Below are 11,780 nucleotides of genomic sequence, written 5' to 3'. Positions count from 1 at the left end.
TATCTTTTGGTGTTTGATTGGTAATATTTTTTTATAGAATTTGGTCATTTTCTTGGCATTTCGTGTTTGATAGGCATTATTTTTCATAGAAAATGTATCATTTTTCATGGAATTCAATGGTGAAAATGTATTGAAAAGCACTAAATCCTGTATAGAAATATCAAAATAATAATGTATTTTAAGTTAACTAAATCATTTTCCCACAAAAATGAAACCACAATTTTTTTTTTCATTTTCCAAATTTATTAATTTATACATGATTTATGATTTTTTATTTCTATACATTTGTATTTATCACAAAAAATTAAAAATAACAATAAACACTCTTTGTTTATTAATTTGTGATGGAGAATAGCAATAAAATAAAAATAAACCCAAACCCACTCTCTCACCCTCTTTGTCTCCCTCCCGCCACCGTCGTTGCTTGGAGTTTCTAAAGTGCAGAAGATCGGCCATGTATGGCTCTACGACGCCGACGGTGAGTCGATGTCAATGTGCCCAACAACCAGATCCTTGCCATCGGCTCCTCCAACCCCACCGTCGCCATCTTGGTTAGGCGCAACATTGTCGCCTACTAACCCGACACGCTCATCTCCGCCTTTGCCATAGCGATGAGGTCCTTACCATCGCCAACGATGTTGCACCACCGTCATTGTGACTCTCTTTCTTTCTCTCTCTCTTGCTCTTTCGCTCTCTTGCTCCGTCGTTATGAAGATGCCACTCTGAAACTCGAAATTGGAGATGGTCTGTAATGCCCCGTTTTTCAAGAGCGTTATAATTTAGGACAATTCTGGAATAATAATTTTTTTTTCTTAAAAACTATTATCAAACCATATCATTGCTCTTATCCATTCCAAAATTTCCATTCATTTATCTCCAAGGAGAATCATCATAAAAATCAAATGCAGAAGCTAGAATCGAACCTAACATCATAACATTAATCATAAATCAGTTCTTACATCACGGGAACATAAATTTCTCAACATGACTTAATACATAGCATAAATTCTCAACTAACATTAACCCTAAATAGGGTTCTACATCATCATTCCTCAAAACGTTCAAAATTCGAAGTAACAGAATTTAAATACATGAGCTACATAACATACATTCAACTCATCATACAACTCATCATGCACTTTGTTAAGTGCCATTTCATGCCTAATTCATCCTCGTTTCTGCTACAATCTCCATCTAGAACGTTTGAATATTCCAGGGGCAAAGCCCAAGTTAGATGATGAATCATCTAAGTAAGGGGACAAAACATTTAATGCTTATGTATGTATGCAATGCACATAACATCATAACTCCCATGTTTGGATCGATTGCACCTTAAGATTACCCGCAATTTTTCCAGTCTCCCTGCCAGACCGGGGTGTAGAGGTGTACTCTTGGCAAGGCAATAGTGCTAGTACCTAATCCCAAACCCATGCAACATATGACCGTGAATCTCATCATGCTCATATGCATATTTCATAAATCAAACATATAAATGCAATGCAATCTACATGACATACTTACATCAAGGCATGACAACATGATAAGATCATTTACATAAAATCGGATTTTAGAAATCGAACTATTTACAAATCAAGCATTTTCATAAAACTTAATCCATTTGGGGGTACCATTTACCTTGCAAAAAGATAATTTTGCCCTTAGCGTAATTTTGGCTCAAATTCGCGTTGGACTTCTAATTGTACTCAATTATAAACCTTGACGTGCCATTCCCGTAGAGCGATTCAATATTTTTCTCTACTACGATGAAGCCGTGATTTATGTATCCAACAATGTCTTTTGTTACAAATTTTTACACGAACTACTAAACCTAGCCTATAGGATTTTTCTAGAAATTTTTTGATATTTTTCTCTATATTTTCTTTTTTTCTATTTCTTTCTTTCTTTTTTTCAAATCTCTCTCTCACTCTCAAATTTTTTTTCTTACAATATTTCTCTTTCTTATTCAAGCCCTCCAACCTTTCAAGTTTCCTCTATTTATAGAAGGTTGAATTAAGCTTAACATAATTGTATTGACCTACTATTTTTAATTATTTTGTCACATTTCTTAATTATTTTTCACTAAATCTCTTCCATAATCTTTAATTATTTGTCTACACCCTACTTTGTCTCCCACATTTCTCTATTATTTCACTCATTATCTTTAATTATTTATCCACACCCTACTTCGTCTCCCACATTTCTCAATTATTTCAACTCTTATCTTTAATTATTTTATCATATTTCTTAATTATTTTTCACTAAATCTCTCCCATAATCTTTAATTATTTGTCCACACCCTACTTTGTCTCCCACATTTCTCAATTATTTCACCCATTATTTTTTATTATTTGTCTACACCCTACTTTGTCTCCCACATTTCTCAATTATTTCAACAATTATCTTTAATTATTTTGTCACATTTCTTAATCATTTTTCACTAAATCTTACCCATAATCTTTAATTATTTGTCCACATCCTACTTTGTCTCTCAAATTTCTCAATTATTTCACTCACTATTTTTAATTATTTTGTCACCTTAATTATTTTCCATTAAATTTTTTTAATAGATTATTCTTTTATTTAGTTCATTAATTTTAACCCTATTTTCTTAGCCTACTAATTAGTCCATTTACTTGGCCTTTATTTTTTCAATTTAGCCCAGTAACTCTAAGCCTATTAGTTTTCTCAATTATAATATTTAATAGATGTCAAAAAATATTTTAAATACAAAAAAATAATTATTATTATTCTCAAAATACTAGAATATTACATGGTCTTTTGCGGAGATGGCGACGAAAACGAAGTCAGAGCTGGTCTTTTGTAGAGATGGTGACGAAGCCCAATACGGAGCTCATCTTCATCGATGGATGGCGACTCACAGGAAGTCGGAGATGGCGATGAAGAGGAAGGGACGAAGCCGGTTTGAATGGGAGAGGAAAACCCTAGAGAAATCGAGGTGGACAGAAGCGAGAGGTGCTGTGCGTGGTGACTAATTCCCTGGAAATGTAAAACTACCCCCTTAGGAAAACCATTTCCAGCAAAAGCAAGAAAAGCGCCTCACATTGTAACATCCCATATCGAGCGACAAGAAGAATCGGAACAACTTACCCTAATGGACCTACGCGAACTTCCCATGGGGTCACCCATCCTTGGATTACCCCAGATCAACCACGCTTAACTTGAGAGTTCTTTGCTAATATTTAGCCCAAAAGGTATCTAACTGGTGTTGTTTTCTTTCTTATATTATCCTGGATATATACTAACTTTTATGAGATCTCGGGGTATTACATTCTCTCCCCCTTGAGCATATGACGTTCTCGTCATGCGACCTTATAACTGGTCTCAGACCTTCTCCCATTTGGAGGCTACCATCCTAGAAGGCTGCTAAGAGCCGCTCCTTGATCAAGTCTTCACGCCTCGGCGCCACTCTCCGCCCTCATCAGACCGGCTTCACCAAGGGTCGGCTCTGATACCATTTGTAACATCCTGCATCGAGCGATAGGAAGAACCGGAATAACTTATTCTGATGGGCCTACGCGAACTTCCCAGGGGGTCACCCATCCTTGAACTTTCCCAGCTCAAGCATTCTTAATCCTGGAGTTCTTTGCCAACATTTAGCCCAAAAAGTATCCAGCTAGTGTTGTTTCATTCCTTACCTATCTTCGATATATACTATTCTTCTTTAAACTCTCAGGGTACACACGTGACCGAAAATGAGAACTTAATTTCCCTAACAAACTTTGTTAATTAAACATTACAAAAGTTAGAACTTGAGTAGAAAATAGGTGCAATCAAACACACCCTTACTGCCTTTGAAAATTATTGCCAGTTCCTTTTAAGTGATCGAAAATCGCCATATGCAACTCTTCATGGACAAAAATTGCCCAAAAAATGCTGAAACACCATTACCTATTCCTGTTCTCCAGTGACCCAAAAATTCTCCATTTTCTTGGATTGCCGAGTGGATTCGTTAATGTTCCTTTCTGATTTTCTTCGACTTTTTACTTCTTCAAATTTTCAAGTTCAATATCTTACTAATCTCTAATTGGAAATTGGTGTCAAATGCATTGATATATTCTCTTAAAATGTCGTCTGTATACATTGTAAAATGGTTTAATTGAGTTCCCAATTATTTCTTTAGAATTTTGGCTCAAAGTGACTTGAATTTTTCGTTGCGTCTCATATACAATTTTTTCTTAATCTTTCAAGTTTGATTATTTTTTATTTGAGTGTAGATTGTGAAATCCAATTATATCATCGTGTTATGTTATGTTTATTACGACACTCATTTTTCGTTTTGTTTCAATCAGAACTCATTTAGATTTTATTTAAATTCAAAATAAGTTATTCAACCAATTTATCATATATTTTGATTAACCTCGAACTCAAATAACTTTAATTTATTTGCTAATTTTGGACAAACTTGAGTCCTATGAATTCGCCATAACCCAATCAATGATTCCCAATATTGGATTTGATCCAATTTGCAAGTTAAATTGATTAGACACCTAAGTTTGGTTTCTACATTTTTTGAATTTTATAATTTGAGTATCAATTTCTAAATTTTTTAAATTTAGTTACCATATCCCTTCGTTACTAAGTAGGTAATTGATTGTACACTTATGGGCTTTGAAATTTTGTCTTCAAGACTCTTTGAACTTTTTTTTTTGGTTAAATCAATGCTTGAATTTGTCTAAAATGACTAAGACACCCCTTACATAACAAACAACGTTAATTAAACGAAATTAAGTTAAAATTGTTTCTAATATTTATTTAATTAAGTTTAATTAGACCAAGTTTAATACAATATTAAAATGAATTTAAAGAAATATGGACAAATCCATAGCTAATGGCTGATCTGCCTCCCTCTTGCTCTTTCTATCTAGTTTACTAGAATCCATTCAATCAAAGATATCGATTGGTTTATTTTATTTTAGTTTTATATCATTTTTTACTTAATTTAACTTAATTAAATAGATATTTAGAATAATTTTAACTTAATTTCTTTAACGAATTTCATTTCTTATATCGGGTTTAGGATTTGGGGGGGTGTTGTGGCCTTTTTGAGAAAATTCAAGTATCGATAAATCTAAAAATAAAAATTTAGGAAATTTTTGAGCCAGAGATTTAAAATTCAAAGATGTACAATTAATTTATTTATCGGGATGTGTTGACTAATTTAAAAAAAATTAAAAACTAATTAAATAAATTTTAGAATTTAAGAAGTGTAAATCAAAATTCATATAAAGTCTGATGAATTCATCCTTATTAGAGTTCATTTTTGTATTTCTTATTAGGATGTTTGTGGTGTAGTTTAACCGATTTAATTATTTTTTAATACGTTAAACCATATATGTAATTAATTTATTACTTTAAATTGCGCGATCTAATTTGATTTCCATAAACCATACTAGATCGTACTGTAAAATACAGTGCATTTCAGTGCGATTTTTGTGATTTTTCCAAATAAGCTTTTTATTGAACTTGGTAGATTAATAAATTAGATCTAAAGATTTTTTAATTGATCATTTTAAAATATTTTAAATTTTTTACTTTAAAATTAACTTTTTTACAAGAAAAAAATTATACTAGTAAATAGTTTAAACAAACTACAACTTAATAAAAAATTAAAATACAAATTTAAAAATATTTTCAAAACATGTCATAACTATTAAAGTTGAAACACCAATCATAATCATCTTACTACTAATTACTAAAGTCTTAAAGGTCGAGCAATGTGATTAAAAATTAAAATTATTTTTATTAAATCACAAACCACATGATTTATATATTTTTTAAATTATCTCACGTCGTTCTTTTAAAAAAAAAATTACACGGTACAGTGTGATGCAATATGGTGTAATCGATTTTCACGATTTAATAATTTTTTTGAATTTCAATAGGCAAGCCACGGCAAGTTCATACTGATTATTGAGCCAGATTTGCGAAGCCATGGTCAGCATGCTGATCCTGGTTCTGTGCCATCCCATCTGGACAGGGCCAACCCAACACCAACTGTAAATTAGACTCAAATCCATATCCCTATATATATGGATCTGTTCAAGTGGGCACCACTCCATTCTAAGAGATTGTTATATTTTAATATATAGTGGTATTATCTTAGGCAAATACTGTTGATCTTTGCCCCCTCACTGCTCCGGGCGTCTGATTTCTTCCAGTTCCTGGAGACCAAAAAAAAAAAAAAAAGAGAACTCTTTATTTTGTTTTGCTCTTTGTTTTATGGTTGCCCAGCCCAAGGCACACTGAAAAAAACACTCTTCAGTCTTCTCAAACCTTCATTTTCTCACTAGCGCGGTGCAGACGCAAAGCCCTGCACCGTCTCCTTCTCTTCGTCTTCTTCCCCTTCATCCGACCCCTTTCTGTCTTTCCTCATTTTCCCTCAACTCACCGCCATTTTCCATAAGCAAAAAGGAAAAGAAGAGGAAGCAGCAGCATAAACCCGCATGGATCTGGTCTCTTGGCCTTGTTCCTCTCTCATTCTCAGCTTCTCACTTGCCCTGCTTCTGCTCTCAAGAGGTAAACAAGGAAAATGGCGGAGTTTTTCATCTGGGTTAAAGCTTTCGGTTAAGAAATCTCATTTTTTTTTCTTTTTTGGTTTTCAGGCGTTTTCGGGGCTACATTCACGTTCGTGAACAAGTGTGACTACACAGTGTGGCCCGGCATTCTGGCAAATGCCGGCATCCCTAGGCTTGACAGCACTGGATTCGAGCTCCCCAAGGACAGCTCGCGCATGTTTCAAGCCCCGACCGGCTGGTCCGGCCGGTTCTGGGGCCGGACGGGCTGCAACTTCGACGGATCCCAGTCGGGTTCCTGCGCCACCGGAGACTGCGGGACCGGGCAGGTGGAGTGCGACGGGAGCGGGGCGGCGCCGCCTGCCACGCTGGCAGAGTTCACTCTGGGGTCGGGGGGGCAGGACTTCTACGACGTGAGCCTGGTGGACGGGTACAACCTGCCGCTGATAGTGGAGGCGAGTGGCGGGTCGGGTATGTGCGCGTCGACGGGCTGCGTGACGGACTTGAACCAGCAGTGCCCGGCGGAGCTGAGGGTGGGAGAGGGGAAGGGGGAGGCGTGTAAGAGCGCGTGCGAGGCGTTCGGCAGCCCGGAGTACTGTTGTAGCGGCGCGTACAACTCACCCACCTCCTGCAAGCCGTCGCTTTACTCGGAGATGTTCAAGTCGGCTTGCCCAAGATCCTACAGTTACGCTTATGATGATCCGACGAGCACTTTCACGTGCGCCGGCGCCGATTACACTGTCACATTTTGCCCCTCCATGCCTAGGTAACTGTAATTTTCTCTCCCGGCAAAAAAAAAAAACCATATAATTTCCTCTTTTTACTTTTTACGTAAAATACACAGTACATTTTTATTTTTTTTGTTTAAACACAAAGATTATTATTTTTATATATATATATTTTTAATTCACTGCACTATTTGAGATTTGTCCGACTAATCTCTTAAGTAAATTTAGATACGATCACACATTCAGAGTTAAAATATTCGATGCAATGGAGTTAAAACTTCAAATACTTTACCACGCCATGCACTGATTCGTCCTTGGATTTTTTTTTTTTCATATTGTCAAATAGGGTAGTAGTGATATTAATATAATAAAATAATATTACCATATTAAAACATTTAAAAAGACAATTTTCCTTCTTCCTCTTCTTTTTGTGTCTTCCTCTAGTAATTATTTTTAAATATTTTAATATATTACATCAATTTTAATTTTTAAGATTTAATTAAAATATAAATTAAAAAATGAAATATTAATTTTTTTTAAATAAAAGTATTTTTGTTAAAATTTTAAAATTCTTTACACCTTTACTATTTCATATATTGATTTAAAATTATTTTAAAAAATTTATTTTACTCGTTTTAATGCTATTTAATAATATAAATATCCTTGTTATTGCGTTAGCCCTAGTGTGTCAGAGAGTCCCTAGTGTCAGAGTGCATGTGAGATGGAAGGGGATGGGAAAGGCTGCACAATGCGCACATTACCATACGTGTAATATAATATGATTGCTTTGTATTGTTGTCTACTTAAATTAAGATTCGTATATAGATAAGGCTTATTCTTGGCTTTAATTAGAGTTGTTGGGTCACCATCAGTGCGCCGGAAAGCGCCATTAATGTCGCAGCTTACTTTTGACCTCTCACTTAATTTCTCATCTGCAGTCAGAAATCCACCAGGGATTCGCCATCAACGGGGACTGTAACAGATGGGTCGGTCTCGGGAGCCACAATAGCGGGTTCTGGAGCAGGAACCGTGGGAGACGGGTCCCAAACAATGGGCTCGAGTGTTGGTTCCGGTTCGGGGTCGGTATCCCAAGCTGAGCTGGCCGATGGATCATGGCTGGCGGGTCTGGCTATGGGCGATTCAGCAACAACCCGCTGCCCATTTTCTGCTGTTGTTGCCGCTGCAACTTTGTCATTTATTCTCTCTTTCGTTTACTTGTAGTCTCTCTCTCTCTCTCTCATGGCTTTTGGGTCTTCACAGTGACTGGCATTGGCTGGGTATTGGCTGGGTTTTGCCTTTTGTTCGGGAAAGCTGACAGATGCAGCCAGATTGTAAACCACCCACCCCAATTTCCTCTTGATGCTCTCAAAATATTCAATCTTATAATGTTGTCATATACTTTGTAAAACGTGCTTTTGTCGTTCTTTAAGTTGGAATTACGCCTCTGCTTTTTGGTTAAAAGCAAACGGGTGATGCCTTGAGAAGCGCAGCGGCGGAATTGGGGTCCGGGTCGCCCCGCTTTTTCTCATATTTGAAGTCTTTGTTGGATTAAAGAAAGAAATCAACCTCCTAAAAGCCTATATTTATATATATATATATATATATACATATATGCCTTAGAGAAGATGTGCAATGTGAACGTATATGTAGAACATGGTTGGCTACTGCCGCAGGCACATGGATTCACTTTGCGGCAATTGCAAGTATTGGTTGCTTTTCGCGCCTCATCTCATAAACCTATTCTTGTCACTAACCCGATTATGAATACAGACAAGCTTTGTAGTTTTCACAATGTGAAAGATATTAAGTGAATTCTTTTTCTTGAATCATAAACGTGAACTGTTTGTAAGTAAGCATTGCAGCTTCACTTGTCGTAGTCGCTAGTGTGGGTGTGGGTCCAACCCACTAATCATCTTTCATCATAGCCCGCAAACAAACCGTATCAATCAGATTAGATAATGCCATCTAATCTTGGCATCTTACTATAGATATCGGCTTTGTCCGAAGCTGGAATTCATGGACACTACTATTATGAGTAAAGCGATCCCACCATTATGGGTCACTTTGAAACAAAAAAACAGGACTTAAAAATGACGGTACGGTTGCAGGAAACACATTTGCAAGGCATCTCCAAAAGGAGCAGAATGCATGGGAGAGAATTAATTGACGATTGATTGGCGTTCAATGAACAGACGAAACCCATTGCCTAGAGCAAGACGGTACAGAAACAGTAATGGAAGAAGAGAAACGGGAATATTGTACAGGAACGGTAACAATAACAGTAACGGGGGAAGAGAAACAGCAACTAGAGAGTAAAAAATAATTACTCCCTTCTACTTAATCTTGATCCAAAAGGTGAAATTGCTCATCCCGGACGCCCCCACACCCGGCTCGATAGAATGTGGGAGGAGGTTAATCATGGTGATCCAGCCGAACGCAGTGGCTAGAGCCGAGCTCACCGCGCACAAGGAGCCGCCTCACTTTGAAGAGAGGTACCCCACACTGTCGGTTGTGAGACTCGATCCTCGGTCTTGGTCCAAGATTCACTACGAAAGGCACTTTGTGCCTCTTTTCTTGACCAACTGGATTGCCCATGCGGGCCCTTCTACTTAACCTTCATGAGTTACATAATTGATTATATAGAAGAAAATAAACAATTGCAACAAACTAAACACCCATAACAGATATAACAAAAAAACCTAATCTGACTTAACTAATTTCACAGCGCCCCTCAAGTTGAAAATTGGGCCAAAGGAACCAAGCCCAACTTAAAAAGAAAAAATATATGATTAGAAGAATGTAAAGGTTTAGTGAAGACATCTGCCAACTAGATGTATAAAACCCTTCTGGAACTGTCCACATACGATATGCCAATCAATGTCTAGATATTTAGTGCGCTCACGAAAAACAGGATTAACAGTAATAAGCAGAGCAGCTTTACTAGCACGATATAAAGGAATAAGAGGGAGAAGTAATGTGAAGATCCATCAAAAGATAAGAGAGCTACAGAAGTTCACAAATGTGGAAGTTATATCGCAGTACTCAGCTACTTCTATAGATGATTTAGAAACAGTAGGTTGCTTTTTAGTTTTCGAAGAGACTAAAGCCCCGCCAAGAAATATACAAAAACCAGCGAGAGATTTACGGGAGAATGAACAAGAAGTCCAATCAGCATCACAATAAGCAGACGAGAGATTACTGGAGATAGGAAAGAACAAGCCTTTATCAGCATCCTTTCAAATACTGAAGAACATGAAGAGTGGCAATCTAGTGAGATTGTCTGTGGTTAGCCATAAACTAATTAAGATGTTGGACAACATAACTAATATCAAGGTGATTGATAGTAACATAGATAAGGCAACCAATCAATCGCCGATACTGATTAGGTTCAGAAATAATAGGACCATTATCTAGGCATAAATGTAGACCTTTAGGCAAAGGAAAATCATAAGGTTTTGCACGGAGCATATGTGCATCTTTCAAGATATCTAGAATGAATTTCTTTTTAGTAATAAAAATACCAGAAGTAGACCAGGCAATCTTAAGACCAAGAAAATGTTTGATAGTATCCAAATCCTTAATAGTAAATTTGGAATATAGAGCAGCTTTGGTGGTAGAGATACCAGAAGAATCATTACCTATGGTGATAATATCATCATTCATCAACATAAATAAGTAAGACAATGAATTTAGCTCCAATAGATCTTGTAAACAAATAATATTCATTTTGGGATTGAATAAAACCCAAAGAACGTAAAAACTAGTAAATTCGAGATTCTATTGTCTGGATGCCTGCTTCACCATATAAAGATCTTTTCAAGAGACACTTGGACGTAATATATCCTGCAGCCGGTGTCATGTAAACTTCTTCTCTAAATAGCCATGCAAAAAAGCACTATTGGCATCCCATTGAAAAATAGGCCACTCTATAGCAGCGGCTAAAGCAAGAAATACCCGGACATTGACAATTTTTGCAATAGGTGAGAACTGGTCCTTATAATCTAAACCCTCAATTTGGTTGTACCTTTTGGCTACCAATCGAATTTTATATCTATCCACTTCTCCATTAGGTAAAAACTTAACTTTATACACCCATTTAGAGCCAATGGCCATTTTTTCTTTAGGTAAAGTAGTCAACTCCCAAGTACCATTTTTTTCTAAAGCCTGTAATTCCAAATCCATGGCTCTAATCCAATTAGGATCTTTGGATACTTCCTTATAGGAACAAGGTTCATGGATGGTAGATACCGTGGCAATATATAAAGAATGTGAAGGAGAAAACATAAAAGACTGAGCTGACAAAGGAAGCATACCTGCACTGCTGCAAGAGACTAAAAATTCATCATAGTTAGGAGAATAGGTGACTGGAAATAAAATCTTGAAGCCAAGAAGGTTTAGTACGAGGTCTAGTACCTCTTCTAGGAGCAAGAGGGCTAGATAAGTGATTAGAATGGGTAGAATTAGGAGAAACAATGTTAACAGAAGAAGGAACTGCAATAGTTGGTGAAGAATTTGAGGC

The 11,780-nt window shown here is 36.5% G+C and overlaps 1 protein-coding gene across 1 annotated transcript; it reads left to right on the top strand.

Moving 5' to 3' along the window:
- Positions 1-6,115: 6,115 nt before the first annotated feature.
- On the top strand, positions 6,116-8,706 carry LOC127800992 (thaumatin-like protein 1). The gene is made up of 3 exons (XM_052335731.1): positions 6,116-6,537; positions 6,624-7,299; positions 8,200-8,706. Exons 1-3 carry the CDS (start codon positions 6,465-6,467, stop codon positions 8,480-8,482), a joined length of 1,032 nt encoding a protein of 343 aa, XP_052191691.1. The 5' UTR covers positions 6,116-6,464; the 3' UTR covers positions 8,483-8,706.
- The last annotated feature ends 3,074 nt before the right edge of the window (positions 8,707-11,780 follow it).

This window comes from Diospyros lotus, chromosome 5, assembly GCF_014633365.1.
Source record: "Diospyros lotus cultivar Yz01 chromosome 5, ASM1463336v1, whole genome shotgun sequence".
Classification (NCBI taxonomy): domain Eukaryota; kingdom Viridiplantae; phylum Streptophyta; class Magnoliopsida; order Ericales; family Ebenaceae; genus Diospyros; species Diospyros lotus.
This window is presented reverse-complemented; position numbering and strand designations above follow the sequence as displayed.

Excerpts from the sequence above, each read along its gene's own strand:
- LOC127800992 (XM_052335731.1), top strand. The coding sequence starts at position 6,465 with ATGGATCTGGTCTCTTGGCCTTGTTCCTCTCTCATTCTCAGCTTCTCA. Across the intron at positions 6,538-6,623 it reads CCTGCTTCTGCTCTCAAGAG|GCGTTTTCGGGGCTACATTC; the intron begins GTAAACAAGGAA and ends TTTGGTTTTCAG. Across the intron at positions 7,300-8,199 it reads TTTTGCCCCTCCATGCCTAG|TCAGAAATCCACCAGGGATT; the intron begins GTAACTGTAATT and ends TCTCATCTGCAG.